The sequence below is a fragment of the Parambassis ranga genome, chromosome 15 (genome assembly GCF_900634625.1).
Source record: "Parambassis ranga chromosome 15, fParRan2.1, whole genome shotgun sequence".
Classification (NCBI taxonomy): domain Eukaryota; kingdom Metazoa; phylum Chordata; class Actinopteri; family Ambassidae; genus Parambassis; species Parambassis ranga.
The window spans coordinates 881,731-906,831 of record NC_041035.1 but is presented as its reverse complement, the minus strand read 5'-3'; the positions used below and the strand labels follow the sequence as shown (position 1 = coordinate 906,831).

At 44.7% G+C, this 25,101-nt stretch overlaps 1 protein-coding gene and 2 pseudogenes across 1 annotated transcript; 2 read left to right on the top strand and 1 right to left on the bottom strand.

Moving 5' to 3' along the window:
• Positions 1 to 479: 479 nt before the first annotated feature.
• On the top strand, positions 480 to 15,016 carry LOC114447605 (high-affinity choline transporter 1-like; annotated as a pseudogene).
• On the top strand, positions 8,474 to 8,592 carry LOC114447840 (uncharacterized; annotated as a pseudogene).
• A 1,205-nt stretch (positions 15,017 to 16,221) lies between the features above and the next one.
• On the bottom strand, positions 16,222 to 20,016 carry LOC114447603 (high-affinity choline transporter 1-like). The gene is made up of 9 exons (XM_028423994.1): positions 19,833 to 20,016; positions 19,473 to 19,589; positions 19,110 to 19,265; positions 18,790 to 18,938; positions 17,777 to 17,793; positions 17,452 to 17,593; positions 17,192 to 17,345; positions 16,866 to 17,077; positions 16,222 to 16,779 (listed from the first exon to the last, which is right to left on the bottom strand). Exons 1-9 carry the CDS (start codon positions 20,014 to 20,016, stop codon positions 16,222 to 16,224), a joined length of 1,689 nt encoding a protein of 562 aa, XP_028279795.1.
• Positions 20,017 to 25,101: the final 5,085 nt, after the last annotated feature.

The window sequence follows — 25,101 nt, the reverse complement described above, 5'->3', positions numbered from 1 at the left end:
TTTTTATTACTTCCGTAATACTACTAAGATCAGCAGCATCCTCTCTCAGAGTGACATCCCCCTCTCACCCTCTTACCTCTCCTCTATTGTCATCAGCCCAGCCCTCATCCTCTCTGTCCTGTCTACCTCTTCTGTACCCGGCTGACTGTTTGCAGGAAGGTTCTCCTTATGAGCTGTTCAACAACTGTTCAAGGTTTCTTCCTGTTGAAAGGGAGTTTTGCTTACCACTGTTGCTCTTAAGGTGGTTCACGGTCTCTGGGTCTCTGGGAAGAGTTTATGATAGTTTTACACAACACATGCTTTTGAACATGACTGTAAGTCTGTTTACAGGCTGATGGTGTAATATGCCAGATACTGAACTGGAGGGCAATTAAATATTTATTTAGAAATTAAGTTTCAAATTTTAGTTAATGTTTTTCTGTTTTACTCTGCCAGTCAGTCAGACATCAGACAGCACTGAGGAAGGAAACTAGTTCATCATGGCTGTGAATATCCCAGGTGTGATTGCAATGGTGTTTTTCTACCTGTTGGTTTTAGGGACTGGTATCTGGGCTTCTTTCAAGTCCAGAAGTGAACAGAGGAAAAGTGCAGCCACTGGAGTGGACATGGCCCTGCTGGGAAATCGACATATCAGCTGGGTGGTGGGGATCTTCACAATGACAGGTGAGAGCAGCAGGTAAAAAGATGAAGCTTCTCATACCTGATTTTGAAGACAGTAAAGCCTGTTTAAACTGAACAAAAAAATCCAACACACGCTCCTGTGTGTGTTAGCACCAGCTTTAGAAACGCCTTCTATTCCTGATTTTTCTGGGCTGCTACTTAACCATAGACCTCAACCATCAATAACCATCAAGTGTAAGTTACTGTTGTCTGACACTAATTTAACAAATAGTGCATCAGATTAAAATCTCCTACCCGACCTTTAAAACCCCTCTTGACCCAGATATTCTAAAAATTATACACCTCTTCCCAACCATTATAGTCTAAAATACTTGACAAAGTATATACTCGTACTAGTACTATAATATTTCTTCATCATCTGTAAAAGAAAAGTGTTGATGGATTTTCACCTCATCTTTTGACCTCTGCTGTTTGTCCATTTAATGACTAGTTGTGTGTTAAACCTTTTCATAGCTACATGGGTGGGAGGAGGCTTCATTGTTGGTGGAACTGAGACGATTTATACACCGAATATGGGACTGACCTGGGTGGCCATATTTATATCAGGAATCAGCACATCTGTAATTACTGGTAAGTATGTCTAACAGAAAACTGTATCTCTGCATATTTAACAAAACAAATTTAGAGTTGAGTACAACTGTACACATACTCTACAATACAAAAAGTTCAGCATTGTAATAGGAGATAAATATTAAAGTGGTGTTTGAGAAGTGTACCTAACTGTGATGTTCTTTACATCAAGGTGGTTTACTGTTAGCCAAGCCAATGAGAGACAGAAAATGTGTGACAATGTTGGACCCTTTTCACTACAAATATGGAAAAGTACTAATCTTCATCATTTAAGGCAACATCATTTTAACTTGTACAAATCAGAATCAGAATCAGAAATACTTTATTGATCCCAGGGGGAAATTGCTTTCATTCCATGTGCTCCATGTATACTAAAAAAAAAAGGTTAGAAATATAAATAAGGTAAAGTAGTAAGCGTAAAAAAAAAAAAATAAAACCTAATAAATTCTAAACATTAATAAACATTCAAGTCAAATCCTGGCAAGTGAAGACTGAAGTCATATATAATACAACTTATACCGTGTGCAGTAAAATCTTGTCTAAATAAATCCAATATGGATATGAGACCGTGTGTTAGATCTGATCTCAGAGGGAGGTGTTGTACAGTTTGATGGCCACAGGAAGGAAGGACCTTCTGTGGCACTCAGTGGTGCATTTAGGTGCATTTAGGTAAAGGTTAGATTTAAATTCATTATTATTTTTTGAAACCTAAAGGTTGAAATTATAATTCTCAATTGTGCATCCTTCAGATGTTGCTTAGGGTAGTCTTCAAAAGTTTCAGGCACGTCTCCTGATACCTCCTAGTTCATTCATCTTTGGTCTCTTTCGGTGTTTGTCAAAAGGTCAAAAATCACAAGTCAAACTAACAAAAAGCAAAAAGGTACATGGACCTAATGTAGTACACTGCTAAAAAATAAATTATGTAACACATTCTCACCTCTGGGTCTCCAAACGGAACGAACAGGGAGTGAAGGAGGGAGGTCTCACTCTGTCTTGATAGCGTGCGTCACTGCGTGTTTGTGTTTAGCAGCGTGAATGATCCGAAGGAGTGAGAGGTCTTACCGTTAAGATCATTAAACAACACAGAAGTTTTGGGGCCAAACCGGACAGACAGAGGACTGTAGTCTGATGCTGGACTGAGTCTGATGCTGGACTGAGTCTGATGCTGGACTGAGAGTCTGATGCTGGACTGAGAGTCTGATGCTGGACTGAGAGTCTGATGCTGGACTGAGAGTATGATGCTGCGCGCTGTGTTTTATAACATCCATCCATGATGCTGAGCTCGTGCTCGTCGATTAGCTAACAAGACAGGCAGATTAACGGTAAACTAAAGAAGACTGCTCACTGTCAGCTGGTTTTATGAGTTAAATACTGTCATGTGATGTGTTTATAAGGACCCAAACGCAGACAAAAATCAAAGTAGAACAAAAGGGGAGCTTTATTTCAAGCTTAAACTGTACAAAATAAATCAAAACTAACCAGGAGATGAAGGGTAAACCAGCGGAGCATGGAGGAACAACGGAGTACAGCACACGGGGACGACAAACACGAAGGCTGTGTCTCATTTCAGGGTCTGCATCCTTCGGAGGACGCAGCCTACGCGGTCTCAGGAGGCCGCGTCCTCCTGAGGATCCTCCGGAGGATCCTCCACCGTTGGTAAATGGGACGGTCTGGCCTTCAAAGCACTTCCTGATTGTGGCGCGACGTCATAAATTTTGCCCCGGGAAAAACAAAAGCAGCGACAGCGACACAACACGGACACACAACAAACGGGACAACAGTGTGGATTTAGACATTTGGAATATTTTAATATATTTATTTGTTGTTGGAGGAAGGGGAGAGGCGGCTCCAGCGGCAGCAAAACCGGTGACGGCTCATTTTCTTCAGGCTGGGAGAGCGCAGTGGGGAGGTGACGGTAAGCTGCTGTTTAACCATATTATTGATCATAATTAATATACCGGTTACTGAGCAAACGCTAGATATATAACCAGTAGATAGACAAATATGATTAAATGTAATTTATATTTGATTCAATCGTAAGACTTGATACAGGGTCTGTTTGTAATTTTAATACTTTAAATAGCTAAATGTGTAAGAACCCTGCAAATAACCCTGAAACCACTGCTTTAATGTGTCATTAAGCATCAGGTCTGTCACTGCACCAGAGAATTACTGCTGGGTGGAGGAGAGTGGGGCTCCCTGCAGGACCAGCTGTCTGTCCTGGAGGAGGTGTACTGACCATCATCACCTTTGGAGGGTGAGGATACATATTTTATAGCTTTTCATATTTTAAGCTGCGTTGGAAGCCGCTCTGTTGAAGTTATTATTTTTATTTTTGCCCTTTTTAAAAACATCTTTAGTAACATTGCAGCCGCCGATCGTCAGCTCTGCAAACCCTGATGGACGATGTGGTGGACAGAGGAGACAGACACCCCCCTCCCCCAGATGATGTCCCACTCACAGCCAGAGGACTCCAAGGTCTTCATCGTGGCATCATCCAGTCCAGCAGCACCAAGGACTCCTGCTCAGCCAAACATTTATATATATGTTCTTTGTGAATAGTATTTTCTGCTGATTTTTATAAATAATAAACTGTACATTTTCATAATGCCCACTGGTAAATAGTTAGAAATGTTCAAACTGTGTCTTTGTAAATATTGTACATAACACAACACACACACAATAAATGATTTACTGTGGTCACTGAGAGGTTGTTCAAAAGTTTACTTAAATTATAAATAGGTGATGAAACACATAATGTAACAAGGTTAGAAGAGTTTAAGAACACAGAGACAAGAACGATTTAATATCATCCTTTAATTTAATAAGTAACATTTAAATAACACAGAACATAAAATCACTGCTGTCCACCATCCTCTCAATGAGCTGAGGTCTGTCCGTTCTTTCTCTCCTCTCTCTCTCTCTCTCTCTCTCTCCCTCCCCCCCCCCTCTCTCTCTCTCTCTCTATCTCTCTCTCTCCTCTCTCTCTCCCTCTCCCTCCCTCTCCCTCCCTCTCTCTCCAGCCTCATCTCCTCCGTTATCAGTTGTCAGGTTTCTTCTGTTTCTCTCTGCTCCTCCTTCAACAAAATGCCAACAGGCAGAATGACCGTTTGATATAATAACGATAATATTGCTCCTCACGTGAACTATACTTTATACTATAGTAAACAGTCCAGAAACATTCAATCAAAGCGTTTAGTTTACAGCGCCTCGTATCAACAGGACGTCATGTTTGTAAATATAAAACTCATTTTTTTAATGCCACTGTCACTACTAGCATTTTAAAACTCTCGAACTACTGCTCTTTACTTACATTTAAATGTGAATTCGGCACTCCTGCCGCTGCCGCTGCCGCTCGCTTGGTCCGTCATCGTACTATTGGACAAAAAGTAGGTCCGCAAAGCATTGTGGGATATTTAAGGCCACGAAGGATGGTAGCGATGCGTCCTCCAAATTCAGGCAAAAGGAGGACGCATTTGGAGGACGCATTTGAAGGACCCTTCGACTTTTGGCGAATTGGGACAGCCTTCGCGCAGCTTTGTGACGTAAGCGGCCTTAAAATGCGCACTCCGAAGGATGCAGACCCTGAAATGAGACACAGCCAATGATCCGACCAAGAAAAAGGAAAACACAAGGATTAAATAAGGAGGGTAAGACACAGGTGAACACAATCAGGGAGGAGCTAATAATCAGGGCAGAGGAACAGAAGGAGAGAGGGAAGGACTGAGGAGGAGCAGAGAAAGAGGAGGGAGGAACAGAAGGAGAGAGGGAAGGACTGAGGAGGAGCAGAGAAGGAGGAGAAACACTGAAAACTAAATAACAAGATAAACAATATAATAACATGATAAGGGTCAAACCCAGGCTCATGACAAATATAGGGTAAAAAGTGGGAATGATTATTTTTCATCCATATTTATCAAACATTCAGCCTCTCTTCACTCGATGCCCACAGCCTGGACCATTACACAGGTTTCAAAATCCCAAGTTGTGTACACATTACAACTTTTTATGCTGCTTACTGAAATCTGAAACCACTATCATTGCTAACAAAGAATTATATTTATGTATGTGTATGTATTTTTTTATTTTTATTTTTTTTTGGGGGGGGGGCACCCAACAGGGGGGGGGGGGGGGGGGGGGGGGGGGGTCTCGCCCGGGGAGTAATTCAATGTAGAACCGCCACTGCTAATGAGAAGGGAGAATGTATTCCATGGCGTCTCCAGACTCTGTCACGTCTGTCACATGCTCAGTGTGAACCTGCTCTCATCAGTGAAGAGCACAGGGCGCCAATGTCGAATCTGTTAATCTTGGTGTTCTCTGAAAAATGCCAAAAACCCTGCACAGTGTTGGGCTGTAAGAACAAGCCCCACTTGTGGACATCGGGCCCTCATACCACCCTCATGGAGTCTGTTTCTGAAAGTTTGAGCAGAAACATGCATATTAGTGGCTGCTGCAGGTCATGTTGCAGGGCTCTGGCAGTGCTCCTCCTGCTTCTCCTTGCACAGGAGGAACAGGAGGAGGTAGCGGTCCTGCTGCCGGGTTGTTGCCCTCCTACAGCCCCCTCCACGTCTCCTGGTGTACTGGCCTGTCTCCTGGTATCTCCTCCATGCTCTGGACACTGTGCTGACAGACACAGCAAACCTTCTTGCCACAGCTCTCATTGATGCTCCATCCTGGATGAGCTGCACTACCTGAGCAGCTTGTGTGGGTTGTAGACACCGCCTCACGCTACCTCTAGGGGTGAGAGGACTGACAAAATGCAAAAGTGCGCAAACATCAGGCAGAAAGGATGAGAGCAGAGAAATGGTCTGTGATCAGCACCTGCAGAACCTTTCCTTTATAGGGCTGTCTTGTCATTTCCTGTTGTCTGTTCCATTTGCACAACAGCAGCTGAAACTGATTCACAATCAGTGATGATCCTAACTGGACAGGCTGATACCACAGAAGAGTGACTGACTTGGAGTTCTCTTTTGTGTTGAGACTATCTCTCCACCCTACATATTCCATATGTACGGGGACTGATCCCCACGGGAGCAGTATGACGTGGATACTCTTTAAGACACACCACCTGTGGTGGCCACGCAATGATTGGCACCGTGGCTATATAAGCACCACGCATGCATGGCCTCCTCGATTCTTTGATTTCCACGGCATCAAGCAGTCAGGACATGGTTCATATCAGATTTAAAGAAACCAGCGGCAAGGGTAGGCAAGAGAGCTGGTCTGCGGGCTCCTCTCAGGATTGCTGCGTTGTTCCCTTTACGTTGGCTGCGGTAGAGTGGCTGCTGTGGCCTCGGCTCTGCCGGGTGGCTCCTGCAGCTATTGTCTCACGCGAAATCCGACTCGTCAGAGGACGCACCGGGCGTACTTCCTTGTTCTTCTGCCGCTCCACGTGTGCTTGGGTATAGAGGATGGAGTGTGAATAGTGCCACACTTACCTCAGAAGTGTTGGGGGTGTAAATGGTGCCTCTGACAGTATAGTGTCCATGGACAGCCATGGCTCTCCATGGACAGCTGGCCTATAGAGGGGCCTTTCAGCCTTGTGCCAGTGTCAGCTTGCTAAGCAGTTTGAGCACTGACGCGGTTGCACAACATTACTGGTAGGCTGATGAAGGAGCAGGCAGCGGCCATAGACAGGACCATGCCTCCCTCTGGGTGATGAGGCACCATCTTTGGCTGTCCCGGTCGCCACTGATGTGGAGGATCAGGCCTGTCGGCTTAGGCGGCCTGTAGTGCCATCAGCTCTGTGGAGCCAGGTGCAACTGAGATGTTGCATCAGGCCCAGGAGGCCCGTCGATGTGCTCGGGAGACGTCAGGCATGCTCCGGCAGAGCCACAGACAGCGGAGCCCAGTAGCTCCACCAATGAGGTCATCGCAGCCCTGGTAGCTCCGGGTGACCTCAGAGTGTGTCTGGATGCCAGCTGTCGCAGCAGGGCCAGGCCCTGGAGGCCCCAAACCCTCTCCTCGGCCTTGACGTTCTATGGAGCCCAACCCCGCCTTGGCCCCCCATGTGCATCCCCACTTGTGGGAGATGCATGGGGTGGACCCCTGGATCGTTTTCACCATGACTCAGGGCTTCGCCTGCAGTTTTTACGGAAAAGCCGCCCCCTGCTGAGGAGGTCAGTCATGATTCCAGTGATAGCGGGCCCTCAGCTCAGGGAGATTCTGGCAGCAGTAATCACTTCTCTCTAGGAAAAAGGAAGAGAAGTAGCGCAGTGCGATCGGCGAACTGGGTTCTACTCCAAGTACTTCTCATCCACAAGAAGGATGGGAGATCTTTGAGGTGCAGAATGTTGACAGGCTGTCCTCCAAGGCGACTGGTTTGCCACGCTCGGCCTGGAAGATGCTTGTTTTCGGGCAGGTTCACCCTCAATGGCAGGACCTTCGAGTTCTGTGCCCTACCGTTTGGCATTTCCACTCCTGTTCCGGTGTATTGCTTGCGGTGGTGAGCTAACACACTCGGCGACACTCCCTGGGGCTTGCCCCGGACATGGCTATTGAATCTGCAGCTGTGGCCTACCTGGTGCATCGTGTATGGCCTATGCACCGGGGCTGCTTCAGCTGTATTTTAGTGGTTCCTAGCATATTGCTGCGGAGCGCAGTTCACGTGCTAGGCGGCTCCCAGTTGGGTAAGGGTCGGCTGTCATCTGGTGTGTTGCTGCAGCTGATGCACTGGGTGCTTAGCCACCCAGCTGGTCTTACAGCAGTGTCACACCCGCCGTATTACCACGGGGTGTGGTTTACATACTTGGGTGTCTGGATGATGAGCTTGTATGTGCTAACTCCGAAAGGAAGAGAAAGGAGAGCCAGTGCGACCTTCAGAGGGCTCGTCTTCTGCAGCACTTGCAGCACCTGGGTCTGCGCCTCAACAATAGAAAGAGCAGGCTGCAGCCCTCCCAGTCCACAGAATTCCTGGGCATGTGGTTGGATGCCAGGGCAGGAATTCTCTGGAGAAGCCCTGATGCCTGGGAGAAGGCCACCATTAGGTAATTGCCTGTCGCAGTTTCGCTGACCTGGCAGTTGTGCCTTCGCCTCCTGGGTTTTGATGGCAGCCACAGTGCACACAGTGTCGTCGGATGCCTCCCTGGCAGGCTGGTATTTCTGGCCGATGTATGGCCCCTGGCTTAGGCTGCACATTGGCCGGCTGCGACTGAAGGCAGCTACCTGGCCCTCCGGCATTTCCTGCCGGGTCTTCCGAACTGCCATGTGCTGGTGAGAAAGAGCTCACGGCCATACTACTCTAGAACCGCCCAATCTCCTCTGATCTCGGAAGCTAAGCAGAGTCGGGCCTGGTTAGTACTGGGATGGGAGACCGCCTGGGAATACCAGGTGCTGTATTGCCTCCAGGAGACAGCAGACTGTTCCCTGTTCTCTCCTGGGGATGGACAACCTCCCCTCATGCACAGACGGGGTAGTGGCCACGGCCTTCTACCCTTCTGCACCCACTCTTCATAGAGTTCAGGTGGAGAAGGTGAGTCTCATCTTGGTGGCCTCGAATTGGCCTCAGATGACCTGGTTCCCAGCGAACGCTTCCCTCCTTTGTGGGCAGCCCTGGGAACTGCCAGCCAGACGGGATCTCCTGTCCCGGGCCCAGGGGACTCTGTTCCACCCCTTTGCCCTGGGGCTTGCACATTGTGCCTGGCCCCTGAGAGGGCTCAGTTCCTGGCCATGGGGTTGCCTCCCTAGGTGCTCGGCCACCCAGCTGGTCTTCTTACGGCAGAGAAACGTGCCGCACCCAGCGTATTACCACGGTGCGTGGTTTAAGCGCTGGGGGTTACCTCTTTCGGCTGGTGAAGGTTGCCACCTTATTGCCAGTTTGTCAGAGGGATTACACCCCTACAGAGGGGGCCAACGGTTCCTCCAGGGGACTTGGAGGTGGTGTTGGCGGCGTTGCATAATGAGCCATTGAGCCCCTGGAAACAGTTGTGCTGAATTCATAGAATCAGCTGAGAGGGTGGGGCAACTGCATGCTTTCTCTGCATGCCAGTTCCTGCCATGGGATGCAGGAGTGGTACTGCACCCGCATCTTGCATTCCACCCAAAGACCCTACCGGGGTCCATTCAGCCGTACCCCTTCCACCCTCCTCAGGATGGCAATGGTGGGGCACGTAAAGTGGGGTCGTCACTGCTATGTCCTGTTAGGACTCTTAACAGTATACGTTGCCTGCACACATGCCCAAAGAACAACTGACCTGCTGTTCGTCTGCTACAGGCCTACCTGCCTTGGCCGCCCGGTCACCAGGCAGATGCTTTCGCATTGGATTGAGGAGGTGATCCAAGAGGCATACAGGAGGGCGTGTAGGTCACCCCCTGCAGAGGTGTGGGCACATTCCATGGGACCTCATGGGCTTTATGGCGAGGTGCCTCCTTGTCAGACATTTGTGAGGAGGATCTACGTTTATCAGGTTCTTCTGCATAAATGTAGCAGCCCGCACAATGTTTGCCAAATGTGTACTGGGCACGGCACAGCAGGATGTAGAAAAGAACAGGTCTCAATTTACCCTGCCTCCCAGTCCATGGCTCCCCATTAGGACCCTGGCCGGAGTGTCGTTTTTTCGGATATGGTGGAGTTGATCTCCCTCCCCCTGGTGGTTATTGTGGCTATGCTGCCCGAATTGGTCTTGCAGTCTCGCCTCATACGTTGCCAGGTTTCCCATGACGTTCCGACACCCAGATGGTGGTCAGACTCATGAGGCACTTTTTTTCCACTGCTTTTTGCCTGCTGCTAAGGAGGGCAGGCTGGGATGGCCTTCCACCCTTTACTTAGCGTCTTGCAGGCCAGCCAAGTCCGAAGGCCCTCGGGCACTGGACAAGGGATGGGTGTGTGTGTGTATATAAATATTTCTCTGTTGACCACATGAGTGTTTATTCAGGTGGCAGGGACGTCGCACCCTCAGCCGTTGCACCCTCAGCCGTTGCAGCGCTGTCTGCTTGGTTTCCTCGTGGTGTGTCTTACAGAGTCCCCGTACATATGGAATATGTAGGGTGGAGAGACTATCTCTCCAGCTCCAGGCCACTCGGAAACGCGTTCCAATCAAGGTTAACCGAGGAGGCCGCGCATGCGTGGTGCTTATATAGCCACGGTGCCAATCATTGCGTGGCCACCACAAGTGGTGTGTCTTAAAGAGTATCCACGTCATACTGCTCCCATGGGGATCAGTCCCCGTACATATGGAATATGTAGGGTGGAGAGATAGTCTCTCCACTCAGAGAACCAAGGTTACAATGTAACCCATTGTTACATTGTGTTGTTGAAGTGTTCCCTTTATTTTTTGAGCAGTGTACTAACAAAATAAGAACAAAAACAAACCAAACACTGGAAACACAGACAGTGCAGGAGTACAGGCTAGAAAAGACATGAGGCCGAGAAACCAGAACAAAACAGCACAAACTGACAAAGACAAATGGAACAATAGACTAAAATATATGAAGGATAACAAGACACAGGGGAAACACATTAGGGCAGAGCACACAATCAGTGACAGGAAACATAGGAGGAAGTAAAACACACACAGATACATGAGGAAACCAGACTTTCAAAATTAAAAAAGGAAACCACCGAAACATGAATCAATCAAGAATCAAGAATCTTTATTATCATTATGCATAGCACTCGGGTTACAGGGTGCCTCAGTTAAAACCTAGACTACATGTATCATTAAAACAGTGATTTGTACTATAACTAAACACAGAGGAACCTTCTTAAGGGGGATACTAATACTAATATTTGTGTGAAAAAATCTGTCACTGTAGAAATAAAAGTCATTTAGACTTTCTCAGGGGAAATACTCTGAAAGTTCATGAAGAATAACATTTTCATAGGGGGTCTAATGATTTTGTCTCCAACTGTATACAGTTTATATTGAAAATAACTTTATACAATGAACATACAAACTGACAGGAGGAACCATGACTGTAATCTTGGGTGTGCCCTTCAATGTCTGTATCTGGATCTCTGCTGCTGTTGCCATTACCTACACACTGATGGGAGGCCTTTATTCTGTCACCTACACAGATGTTATACAGCTTATCCTCATATTCTTCAGCTTGGTGAGTGTGTTATCTTAGTAGTAGTGTTTATATACACTGCTCCAAAAATAAAGGGAACACTAAAATAACACCTCCTAGATCTCATTGAATTAAACATTCCAGTTGAAAATCTTCATTCATTACATAGTGGAATACGTTGAGGACAAAATAACATAAAAATGATCAATGTAAATCAAAATTATTAACCCATGGAGGTCTGGATTTGGACCCATACTTAAAATGAAAGTGGAAAATCACATTACAGGCTGATCCAACAAAATGCAAAAGTCAGAAAAACATCAGGCAGAAAGGACGAGAACAGAGAAATGTCTGTGGTTAATGTTACGGCCCCTGGGCTGTGTAGAGTGTGTAGAGTGTGTTGTGATTGTGACTGAATGTTGTTTTCACCAGGCAGTGGTACTGACCTGTGCAGAGAGTGTATGCGTGTAGTGTGTGTGATTGAATACTCATTTGGCAGGTAAAGCTAGCTGTACCAGAGACCAGCGGTGATTGGCCAATCAAGGACCAGCAGCTGCGTGCTTGGGTCCCCTTCCAGCCAATGGCTGCATCGTGTCCCTGGCAGCAGGTTGATAAGGGCAGCGCCAGCTACTTTTATTTGGCAACTTTCCTTGTGATTGTGAATTGAAATTATTTATTAGAAATGGTGAGTACGAGTGTACTAGAGTTTGAGTTAAGTTCATCCCTAAGAAACACTGAAACATTTTCGTTTGGCCAGCTAGTTGTTAGTCAGGTTATTTTGAATGACCGTACTCCTTTTGCTGTAATAGCGTGTTCTTTTGTTTTACAGGAGTATTGTGAGTTTTATTTTGTTTTGTGTATAACAACTTTTGGCAGGGTTCCTGTTCCTTTTTTACTTCTCTAGTTTCTTGTTTCTATTTTTTGTACTATTGTCAAAACATTGTTAAAACAATTCAACAAGTAAAGAAACACTTTACCAGTCTGACTGTGTCTCCAGACTGGTTAATGTCCATGTCCCATTTTCCCCTAGACAACTGGGGACATAAAAGTCAGCACCTGCAGAACCTCTCCATTATAGGGAAATGACGTCTCATTTCCACCTGTTGTCTGTTCCATTTGCACAACAGCAGCTGAAACTGATTCACAATCAGTGTTGATCATAACTGGACAGGCTGATACCACAGAAGAGTGACTGACTTGGAGTTACATTGTGTTGTTGAAGTGTTCCCTTTATTTTTTGAGCAGTGAAGTATAGGCAATTTTGTTTTGAGGATATCTGCAACATTGTGTGTGTTTATAATGTACATTGTGTCTCTGCAGTGTCTCTGTGTTCCTTTTGTCATGATGAATCCTTCCACTTTGAGCATTGGTCAGACACTGATGAACAATACTTTACACTCTCCTTGGATTGGTAAACTGGAGCTGAAACGAACCTGGATAATGATGGATGACTTCTTATACTCTGTAAGACAAAGCATAGATATGGACTCTATCACACATTCCATTCTCATATACAGGCTCTGTGTATGCCTTATTCAATGCATAACTGTTTTACTTCGAAGACAATAGGCTATCTTGGATATCAGTGCTTCCACCAGAGAACCCTGTTAGCTTATTCCTTGGGCACAGCCAAGCTCACATGCCTTGTTGCTGCCTTCATGATTCTAATGTTTGCCATACCTATTGTTCTGCTCGGGGCTGCTGTCTCATCCACAGGTAAGAATTGAATTGAATTTGGTCACACTTCATTTATTTCAGTCCTCAGGTTGTTCACCTTAACTTCTGTGACCACTTTTTGGTCTGTCTGCTTCTCCTGTGTCCACATTTCAGCTTCAGTTTTCAGCACCAACATCTACAAGAGCATCCTGAGGCCTCAGGTATGGATGTGTGTTTGTTGTCATAAACAGCAATGGAAGATGTTTGATGGAGAAACAAACCATGAAGTATCTGCTTTATTTTTCAGGCATCAGACAGAGAGGTTCTTTGGGTGATCCGAGCTGCAGTGGTTGTAGTGGGCTTGGTTGGTACATCACTCACCCACCTGACAAACAGCATTGTGTTTTTCTTGTTGCTTAGTATTGAATTGGTTTGTTTTGTAATTGTTCCTCAACTCGTATGTATCCTGTTTTTCAAAATCTCCAATGGTTATGGAGCTGTTATCGGATGTGTTGTTGGAGTGATGTTGAGACTCCTCTGTGGACATGCAGGGCTGGGAATACCAGTTACCCTCCACTTCCCAGGATGCACTCTTGAGGATGGTGTGTACGTCCAGTATGCTCCAGTCAAGACCATCTGCATTCTCTGTGCTCTTGGTAGCATCTTGTTTTTCTCCTACTTGTCAAATGTGCTCTTTAACAAAAACCTGCTACCTGAGAGGTGGGATGTGTTCAAAGTGAAAGTCCAGTGCTCACCACAAACATTCACAGCAGTAGGTGGCGCCACAGGGAGCAACAAGGAAGAGAAAATGGATAGAAACACATCTCATTCTGATGCATCACAGCCAATGATTAGCACAGCAATTTAGAATTCCTGTGCATTCTTTTCTGTTTTACTTTCTCTTGTATACAGAGCAGTCAATAAATACATTTTGATTATTAAATCAATCCAAAGGACCCCCACAACATCACACCTCCTCCTTCTCGGTTCACTTTTTCTTCTTCAGAAAGGACATGGCGGAACCAAAAGTCTCACATTTGGACTGATCAGACCAAAGGTTTCCCCATCATTTTAATGACCTGACTGGTTTTATATGTGGAAGGCATTCTTCAAACAATGTAAGATGCCTACTTAATATTAGTCAGCTTTTGGAATGGTTCATTGATGGCCCTGGCTTCCTTAGGTAAGATTCCTTCACAGAATTTATTATATATCTCACCTAGCAGAGTTGGATCATGAAGGTCAGATTCACACAGTCTCCACTGAACAGTTGATGTTGAGATGTGTCTGCTACTTGCATCTCCTGCACTGGTGAAAAACCATAGGCACACCCAGGTGCATTCTAGTCCATTAACCTGCTCCATAAATCTGCTTACCTAAAGGAGCCCCCTAGTGACACTAAATCCTAAATTTACTAAATTAAATAAAATAAACTATCAATATAATTTTTTTAAATAACCCCCAAAATATACGACACTGGTATTGTGAAGAGCACTCAAAGGCAACCATGATAACTTGGACAAGAGTCCAAGAGTCCTATAAAGGTGCTAAATGCAGTTTTACCCCAATATATCTTTGTGATTCTGTCAGTCGCTTACATTTAGACAATGAGGTTAACAAGTCCATGTTAACTAATGACTAGTCACAACTTAACATGGACAGACTTCTGTAAAAACCATCCCGGGTGGGCCACCGGGGGCCCACCTGGTAGGGAACCAGTTTTTTGCCCAATCTTTGCCAGGACCATTCAGAGCGTTGCCCGCAATATGCAAGTGCCCTCGTCCAACTCCACTGTGGAAAGCTCTCCCCTATGGGGCATCAGTTCTGGGGATCTTGATAGGGCATCGTCGTCCTCATATAGTGAGTCCCAAACATTTCTTGGTGGGTTATGTGGTCTTTGGGGCAATAGGGCCCTCCATCTGGCCTGGCCTTGTGCTTCGCCTGCTGTGTGCAGGTAGCAAAGCTCCTACCAGGGACCCCTGAGGGCAGGATCTCATCCCTGACCACCTGGAGTAGCCTGTCATCTCTCACTGAGAGCGGCAAAATGCCACAATTACCAGATGGGTCCCTCAGGTGCCGGCCATCGTCCATCTGCAGCTGAGCCCCACACATGGTACACAGCAGACAAGCAGTGTCAGGTCAGGCTGGGCCACAGGACATGAATCAGAACCTTCCGACCAGACTGACAGCCAGGCAATCCAGGTGAGAACTGTGGACAGCCAACCTAAAAATCAATAATACAAATTAGTCAAGGTGCTCTCCTCCCTATTACCTGGCAGTTTTGCGAAATTCATTCATTTGTATTGACCAGCTTAAACCTTACTTTAAACTGTAGCTGTTGACTCCTGTTGTGTTTCCGTTTTCTTGTGTTCTGTTTTCCTTGTTTGCCAGTTTATTTTTGCCTTTGTGGTTCTCCTATATTAGTTTTCTTCCTCACTCCTAGGTTAATTTTGTGATCTGTGTCCCCATGCTTTCACTGTGTCCTTTTTTACTGTCGTATTACTCTTTTCCTTCAGTCTGGCCCTGATCTCCGCATGTGTTCATAGAGTTGTCTTGTGTTTCCTTTTTTATTTTGAAGATCTGTGTTCCCTTGTGTCCCTTGTGAAGTTTTACTTTCTTTATTTCCTGCCTTTATGATATCCTGCCCTGATTGTGTTCACCTGTGTCTTGTCACTCTTGTCTACTTAAGTCCTTAGCTCCCTTTGTTCTCGTCAGATCGCCTGCCTGTTTTTCCTGGTGTTGTGTCCTCCATGTTCCTTCTAGGTTCCTCCATCCTCCTGTCCTTCCCCTGGATTACCTTTTGTTGTTGTAGAGATGATTCGAACAAGGCGTCTGGACTTTTCTTGAAGATGTTTTGCTGCTCATCAGTTCTGTTTGGTGGGGAAACAGAACTGATTAAGCTGCATATTTCATGATACCGCTCCAGACAAAATTGATCCCACCGGTTGTTGCAGACTGTCCACATGCAGCAGCGCCCCCTACAGAAGGCGGTGCCCTAAGACCACATATGTCACCTGCCAAGAGCTGGCCCCCATCTCCGGTGTTACCTTGTGCAGCAGCTGGACTCTCACAAGATTTGTGGCTTCACAAACTCACACAAATCCATCTTCAGCCAGTTTGTCTGAAGTGGTATTTGCCTATATAAAACACTACAATTATGTTTTACAAAAAAAGAATAAAGAAGGAGTACAAATGTTTTGATTGTATTATTATTATTATTATTATTACATTTCACTTACATCACTTATAGTGATGTTTTATTTTATTTTATTGACTGATCTGTATAAAACAGAAAAAACAGGAATTCTAAATTGCTGTGCTAATCATTGGCTGTGATGCATCACCACCAGATTGGTTTCTATACATTTTCTCTTCCTCTTTGCTCTCTATGGCGCCACCTACTGTAAAGGTTTGTGGTGAGTGCTGGGCTTTGACTTTAAATACATCCCACCTCTCAGGTAGCAGGTTTTTGTTAAACAGCACATTTGAAATATAGGAGAAAAACAAGATGCTACCAAGAGTGCACAACATGCAGATGGTCTTGACTGGAGCATACTGAACGTACACACCATCCTCAAGAGTGCATCCTGGGAAGTGGAGGGTAACTGGTATTCCCAGCCCTGCATGTCCACAGAGGAGTCTCAACATCACTCCAACAACACATCCGATAACAGCTCCATAACCATTGGAGATTTGGAAGAAAAGGACGCACACAAGTTGAGGGAAGATTACAACATAGGCCAATTCAGAACCAACCAATATCAAAAGTGCAATGCTGTTTGTCAGGTGGGTGAGTGATGTACCAATCAAGCCCACTACAACCACTGCAGCTCGGATCACCCAAAGAATCTCTCTGTCTGATGCCTGAAAAATAAAGCAGATACTTCATGGTTTGTTTCTCCATCAAACATCTTCCATTGCTGTTTATGACAACAAACACACATCCATACCTGAGGCCTCAGGATGTTCTTGTAGATGTTGGTGCTGAAAACTGAAGCTGCAGACAGCAAAACAGAATCAACTGATGACATCACAGCAGCAGCCACACTTCCAATACCAATAATAGAGAAAGGAGTGAGGTGCTGCAGGGCGATGGGCAGGACCATAGCTGCTTCCCCTCGTTCATATGAAGATGGAGACCCATAGGAGGTCTGGTTCCAGTCTGAAATGTGGACACAGGAGAAGCAGACAGACCAAAAAGTGGTCACAGAAGTTAAGGTGAACAACCTGAGGACTGAAATAAATGAAGTGTGACCAAATTTAATTCAATTCTTACCTGTGGATGAGACAGCAGCCCCGAGCAGAACAATAGGTATGGCAAACATTTGAATCATGAAGGCAGCAACAAGGCATGTGAGCCTGGCTGTGCCCAAGGAAGAAGCTGACAGGGTTCTCTGGTGGAAGCACTGACATGCTAGATTGCTCAGGGTCTTCAAAGTAAAACAGTTGGCTCTGAATCTAGGCCAGTGCAACTTAAGTTCTAGAGATAATTTTATTTTTTATTTATTTGTAGAAGACATTTTTACTTCATCTTACCAAGTATAAGAAGTCATCAATAATTATCCAGGTTCGTTTCAGCTCCAGTTTACCAATCCAAGGAGAGTGTAAAGTATTGTTCATCAGTGTCTGACCAATGTTGGAAGTGGAAGGATTCATCATGACAAAAGGAACACAGAGACTGCAGAGTAAACCAACATCATAAGGTTATGATTTGGCTATTACGTCTCTGACTGCTCTTCTTTCACTCCTGTGTTTGCTGTTAGTAATGCCTGTTTGTTTGCGTTGTTACTGTTCTACCTGTTCCTGAGTGGTTTTGATCCTGTGAGGTACTTACACCAGTTGGAAAGTCTTGGAAACTAACTCTTTTGTCATGTACTTCTAGAATGAAAAATCCCAAGAAACAGCACTGGTAAAAGTTAGTAATGACCTCCTCATAGCACCAGACCGTGGTCTTGTCTCTGTACTTGTTCTACTGGATCTTAGTGCTGCCTTTGACACTACAAGGGTACAATGGTTAATCACGGTGTTCCACAGGGTTCAGTGCTCGGGCCGATCCTGTTTACCCTCTACATGCTCCCTTTAGGGAACATTTGAATTACTGTTACAATTTATTAACTGACTATATATATATATATATATATATATATATATATATATATATATATATATATGCATCCACTATAATATAATCCCTGTTTCATCTTGCTGACAACATCAACAACCTGTCATGTTTGATGTTTGTGCATGTTTGTTCCTCTCTCTCTCTCTCTCTCTCTCTCCGTCATCCTCTCTGTTCTGTCTACCTCTTCTTCTTCTCATCTACCCGGCCGACTGTCAGCAGCAAGGTTCTCCCCTAAAGGTAGGGTTAGATTTTATTCTGATGCACTTTTTGTTAAATTAGTGTAACTTCTCTTTACAATCCGATAGCAACCCATTAGTTCGGCAGTTTCACTTTAAAACGAAGAATATGAATCATCTGTGGAAGCTATAAAACACTAAAAACATCAGCCAATCCTCCGGGTGGACCCTGCGCGGAGTATTGGCTGGTTGTCACTCTCTTCCTGCGCTGTACACCAGAGAGGTACGTGCATGATGGCTGAAGTCACAGACTGGTTGGGAGGCGTGGACTTCGGGGTGAGCTCCAAGAGAAAGGGGCGTGTGTTTACCTTCAAAATCTGGCTGACTCTCACTGAGTTTTCAAAATCTCCTACCCTTCCCTTAAGAGCCAATTGTGATTGTAAAATGCACTATATAAATTGAATTGAAGCTAGCTACATGTGCCTGCCTAGACGGCTTAACTGTTTGCCTCAGGGCTCTACACCTAAGCTTTTTTTGTTTGTTTGTTTTTTGAAACATGAAAATAAGTGAGCTCACCAAGCTGGAGAATATGAGGATAAGCTGTATAACATCGGTGTAGGCCACAGAATAAAGGCCTCCCATGAGTGTGTAGATAATGGCAACAACAGTAGAGATCCAGGTGCACACACTGAATGGCAGATCCAAGACTACACTCATAGTCCCTCCTGTAAACCAGTGTGCATATCAACAGTATTATAGGAAGTCATAGTTACTATATTTTAGTTACACTTAAATGTACTGGAAAATAATAGGATAAACACAGTATGTAGGTAAAGATAACTGGTTAAGGTAAATAAGGCAAGGGGATGTGCCATAGTGTGGTGTATATACTGTACCTAGTCCGATTAGCGTTGTTGGTACCCAGACCACATCAGTAACAAGTGAAAGCAGGCTCATCCCAGCTGTCAGTACTTCTCCATATTTGACATGGAAAGGGTCCAACATTGTCACACATTTTCTGTCTCTCATTGGCTTGGCAAACACTAAGGCACCTTGTTGTAAATGAAGACAGAACCTCAGGGGTAGAAACAGGCAGGGGGAAAAAACGAACTTACAAAACATTACAAGTTTAACAATAATCAGATTGACCAACACAATCTGGAAGCCCAAATTAAAAGCATTTTTGTGTGGTTATTTTTGTTAGTATGTACTGTATATCATTAGTATGTATAGTATATAATATGATTTTAAACACTTACCAACAATGAAAGCCAAACTGTATCCTGCCATCAATGTGGCTGCACAAATCAGCCCCATAGAAGGTGTATATATCATCTCTGCTGTACCAACAATGAAGCCTCCTCCAACCCACGTAGCTATAAGATGGAAGAACAGATAGCTGGCCATTAAATGTACAAACTGATAGAAGGCTTTTTTATTTTCTTGCTCCTTTGTTTTCTTCTCTGATGATTGCCTACTCTACCTACCACAAACCTGTATTTCATGTATGAATTATTGTTAATAACTCTAAAATCGTACGCTCCTGTCCACATGTTTCTGCTCTTAACAATAGTACACATTGACCTCTTAAGGGCGTGACAATTGTATTCATATCTCACCTGTCATTGTGAAGATCCCCACCACCCAGCTAATGTGTCGATTTCCCAGCAGGGCCATGTCCACTCCAGTGGCTGCACTTCTCTTCTTTTCCATTTTGGACTTGAAAGAAGCCCAGATACCAGTCCCTAAAACCAACAGGTAGAGAAACACCATTACAATCACACCTGGGATATTCACAGCCATGATGAACTAGTTTCCTTCCTCAATGCTATCTGATGTCTGACTGAATGAGGAAGTTGTGCTAGAATAAAACAAACACATTTTTTAATAAGTATTTAATTGTCCTCCAGTTCAGCACTTGGCATATTACACGATCAGCCTGTATGTAAACAGACTTGTCAGAGTCATGTTTAAAAGTGTGTCACAACATTGTCATTGGATTATCAACAATGACAGATGGAAGCCACATCCCCTACACAGCACTGTCACACCTCTCACTCACAATGTCCATTGAGCTCTCATATCTACCCAAAGGCCTGTTTAATACTGCTGTATTCTTGGACACTTAGTAGCAATAAAAACACTGTAACCCATCATAACATAGCTCCCAAAAAGAGTAGTGGTGAAGAGAGAACCTCGTGATCTCCCATCCACCTGCACCACATATGACACAATACCTGTCAGCAAGACACATATCAGTCTCCAGCTCAACACCTAGAAGTAAAATTAAGATTAAGAAACCTTTATTAGTCCCACAATGGGGAAAATTGCATAAAAGATTAGCTCATAGTGTGGTGAGGAACTCTCATGCCCCCTTGTCGATTTTCTGGTCCCTTCTGTTCTCCTGCTGTTTCTTGTTTGTCTTCTCCAGGTGTGTTGGATCTGCTGGGTGGAGCCGTGGCTGTGATTACCCTCACCTGTCTTCAATAGCTCCTCCTTCTGGATGGGTTCTTAAGCGCTGATCCTCCATGGGTGCAGCGCCAGTTCTTCACGTTTCCTCACGTCGCCAGCTACAACGCCTAGCTGATCCTCGCCCTGGCTCTGGACTGCACCATTTTTTCACCCTAGTGGTAGATTTTTGTTCATTTTTGTTATTAAAGACTGTAAATCTTACCTGCGCCTGGATCTCCTCCTTACGTCACATTACACATAGCCCTGGTAACCTGTGGCTGGATTTCAGAGTCAAGGTCACCTTGCTTCTGAGCCAGCTATTTAGCCCCATATGTAACAACCAGTGATGCAGTGTGTATTCACCAAGCGGCAACCTTCGGGGCTCAAAGTGGAAGCCCATGCGGAAGTGTCAAAACTTGTAATTCACGCTGCAACAGCTGGGGGTTGGCTCCAAAAGCGAGTAATTTCCCATAGACTCCCATGTTAAAATGGCCGACTTCACAGCAGAAATTAACATGTTTACAGCCTGGTACAAAAAACCACTCTGGTCTCAGATGATAGGTTCTCTTCTAGTGTCAATTGTAGGGGGGGTGAATTTTTTTACAACCCACTCGTTTCAATTGTATTCGGACTTAAAATTACGCATAATTATGGGCGTTGCCGCTTGAGTGACAGACGGTTGACGTATCACAGCGTGAGTTTCCTGCTTCCACGATCGCCCGCCCCCCTAAACCCCGCTCGTGCTCCCCCTCTTTGTCATATTTGAGAGTTTTGGCGGACGTGACGCTGTCAACATGGCGGCGGTCATCATGTCCCGGAACCTCCCACCGAGCCTCAGAACGGCTCTTCAGAAACAAACGGGTGACGTCACGGAAGCTCTGTCCATAGTTTTTACTGTCAATGGTATTCACCTTCCTATCAGTGCTAGTAACGTATTTTCCGGACAAGACGCACTTATTTTATCCTTTGGCTGGGTATGCGACCTATACTCAGGTGCGACTTATCTATAAAAAAATATACAATTAGTGAGCCTTGTGTCCCATTACAAATATAATGGTAGCTGTTCTGTCCCTCTCCCGACAGTTCTCTTCCACCTCCAGCTTGTCCACACTTTGCATTCCGAACATAGGTGATGCACGTGGTCGATATGTCGCTAATTCCAGACAGCTATATGAGCACACAGTAGTCTGCCTTTGACTCATTTACAGTAAGAATTTCTGAGCAGTGAAGCTAATCATTTCTCTGCGTGAGGACTTGTTGAAATGCGTGTATCTCACTCGCCAAAAAAAAATGCCCTGCAGCCGTACCACTTAAGTTAAGAGGAATTCAAGAGGCAACGTTACACTAAAAACTTAGTGATTTACGCTGGCCTGCTGGTGCGACTAATTCTCTGGTGCGACTTATCTATGTTCTTCATTACACATCTTTTGGCTGGTACGACATGCATCAATAAGTCTTGGCCTCCCATGACTCAGTAGCTGGTTCATCACTGTAGCCATTACAATTTAGCCTCGCTAAACTCGCTCACTTCATTGTCTGCAAGGAAATAAAGTCACTGTTGCCTGTGTTTCTTTCAGCAAAGGCTGGGTGTGGTTCTCTAGTGGCTGGAGTTTGCAACGGTGCCAGTTGAAAGCCCCTTCTGTCTAAAAAGCACATGGAAGCACAACTGAGGTTTACAAAACTGCATCTGAACAAAGAACAACACTTGTGGAACAATGTCCTATGGACACATGAGACCAAAGTGGAGGTGTTTGGTCTTAATGTTCACCACCATGTCTGCTGGAAACCAAACACAGCATTTCAGCAGAAACACCTCATACACACTGTCAAGCGCGGTGATGGAGGGCTGATTTGGGCTTATTTTGCAGACACAGGACCTGGACACCTTGTAGTCATTGAGTGGACCATGTACTTTGTATAACAGAGTGTTCTAGAGACAAATGTGATGTGAGTTTATGATGTTAATGTGAAATATAACTGTAAGCCTGTCTGTAAGAACTGAACTGGAGGGCTATTTAATATTCATATAGAAATGTAAATTAAGTTATTGTTTTTCTGTTTTACTCTGTGATGGCTTTTTCAGTCAGTCAGACATCATTGAGGAAGGATAACCATGGCTTTGAATATCCCAGATGTGATTGCAATGGTGTTTTTCTACCTGTTGGTTTTAGGGACTGGTATCTGGGCTTCTTTCAAGTCCAGAAGTGAACAGAGGAAAAGTGCAGCCACTGGAGTGGACATGGCCCTGCTGGGAAATCGACATATCAGCTGGGTGGTGGGGATCTTCACAATGACAGGTGAGAGCAGCAGGTAAAAAGATGAAGCTTCTCACACCAGATTTTGACGACAGTAAAGCCTGTTTAAACTGAACAACAAAATCAAACACACTCTTCTTATGACTACTGTTGTCACGACCTGGTGTTTATTTATGGTTTTGTTTTCCTTGTTTTGGGTTTTCAGTTTAATCTGTGTTTAGTTATTGTTATTTTCCTGTAGTTCTGGTGTTTTGTTTCCCTGGGTTTGTGTTTAGTTGTCTAGTCTTGTCTTGTGTTTCCTGTTTTACTTTGGTAGTCCTGTCCTCCTTATGCATTGTCTGGAGTTTTGCTTCCTGTGTTTTCCCTCCTTGTTGATTACCTGATTAGCCTCGCTAAACTCGCTCACTTCATTGTCTGCAAGGAAATAAAGTCACTGTTGCCTGTGTTTCTTTCAGCAAAGGCTGGGTGTTTTCCCTCCTTGTTGATTACCTGCCCTGCCCTCATGTGTGTCACCCGTGCCTCGTTGTCTTCCCTGGTCCCTTTGTATATATAGTCTGTGTCTTCCCCTCTGTCTTTGCTAGTTCGTCTCGTCTGGTGTAGGGTTTGTTTCTGTCCATGTCTCGTCCATGCCATGCCATGCCTTGATCCTCGCCTTCGATGCCATGTACTTCTGCCTGACCTCAGTGTGCTCCAGGTAGAAGCCTTGTTCATGCCTTGTTTTTTGTTCTTGCCTTTTTACGCCATGTGCCTGTTTTTCTTAATCTAGTTTTGCCACGCAAAGTGTGATTTTTAGTTAGTTATTTTGTACTTTTCCTCTGACCACACTGAGTGGGATTTTTGGTTTTTGCATTGTTTTGCCCTCCTGGCTTTAAATAAAAGACTGTTTGAATTTTTAACCGCTCTGCGTCCTGCACCTGTGTCCGCTCCTCTGAAAAATCCCTGACAGTACGAACTAGCCAACAATGGACACAGCAAACGCTGGGCAGGATCTTTCAGCTATTACTAGCCCGGAGGTGACCCCTCCCGAGTTCGTAATTATCTGGAGCCTGATGAACCAGCTCAGAAGGAAGCTTCAAGCCGAGCTCGCCCTGGTTGATCACCTGCCATCACCTCCCCTGGACAGGGAGGAGGTGTGGCAGTTGAAATATGTTACATGTTACATACTTGGATCTCCTGCTCTGGTGAAAAACCATAGCCCCACCCAGGTGCATTCTGGTCCATTAATCTATCTGCTTACCTATATAACCTAGGTACTCATAGTGACAAATAAAATATACTATCAATAACAATTTAAATTTAATAAACATTTAAAATAACACCCAAAATATAACCCAGTAAATAAATAAATAAATCATTTAAATCAACAATAATCTAAACAAGTTTAATTGCTGCAGCTGAAGCATTTCTTTGAATGCTGATGTGAAGGACACACAGAGGCATACAAAGCTCTGAATTGCTCTGATTCTCCAGCAATTCAGAGCTTTGTATGCCTCTGTGTGTCAGCCTGTCACCATGGTAACAGCAGAGGAAACCTCAAAAACCACTCAACCAACATTGAGAGCCTGGCGTGTGGAAACAATTCGGAATTAGAAAATTCTGAATACAAGTTCATCTCATAATCTGTGTTTACTGTCTTCCTCGTAGTTTTGTGCCTCACTCTCTCTCTCTCTCGCTCTCTTAGCAGGTCTCAAGACCTGTACCTGCAGTCCGGCCAAGGATCTCTCCTGTGCTCATCGACTTCACTAGCCTCTGCTGCTCATCTTTGCTTCGATTACTATCAAATTACTATTACTACTTATGGACTGATGATATATATATAGAAATCAGAATCAGAATCAGAAATACTTTATTGATCCCAGGGGGAAATTGCTTTCATTCCAGGTGCTCCATGTATACTCAAAAAAGACAGGTTAGAAATATAAATAAGGTAGTAGTAGTAAGTAGTAGTAAGCGTAAAATAATAATAATAAATTCTAAACATTAATAAACATTCAAGTCAAATCCTGGCAAGTGAAGACTAAAGTCATATATAATACAACTTGTACCGTGTGCAGTAAAAACTTGTCTAAATAAATCCAATATGGATATGATTACAAGACAGTGTGTTAGATCTGATCTCAGAGGGAGGTGTTGTACAGTTTGATGGCCACAGGAAGGAAGGACCGCCTGTGGCGCTCAGTGG

What these genes read in the sequence shown, in the direction of transcription:
- LOC114447603 (XM_028423994.1), bottom strand. Translation starts at nt 20,016, where the DNA reads ATGGCTGTGAATATCCCAGGTGTGATTGTAATGGTGTTTCTCTACCTG. An exon ending in TTGATGACTTCTTATACTTG is followed by an intron (nt 17,346 to 17,451) that starts GTAAGATGAAGT and finishes TTTACTTTGAAG; the next exon opens with ACCCTGAGCAATCTAGCATG. An exon ending in AGAACATCCTGAGGCCTCAG is followed by an intron (nt 16,780 to 16,865) that starts GTATGGATGTGT and finishes TTTATTTTTCAG; the next exon opens with GCATCAGACAGAGAGATTCT.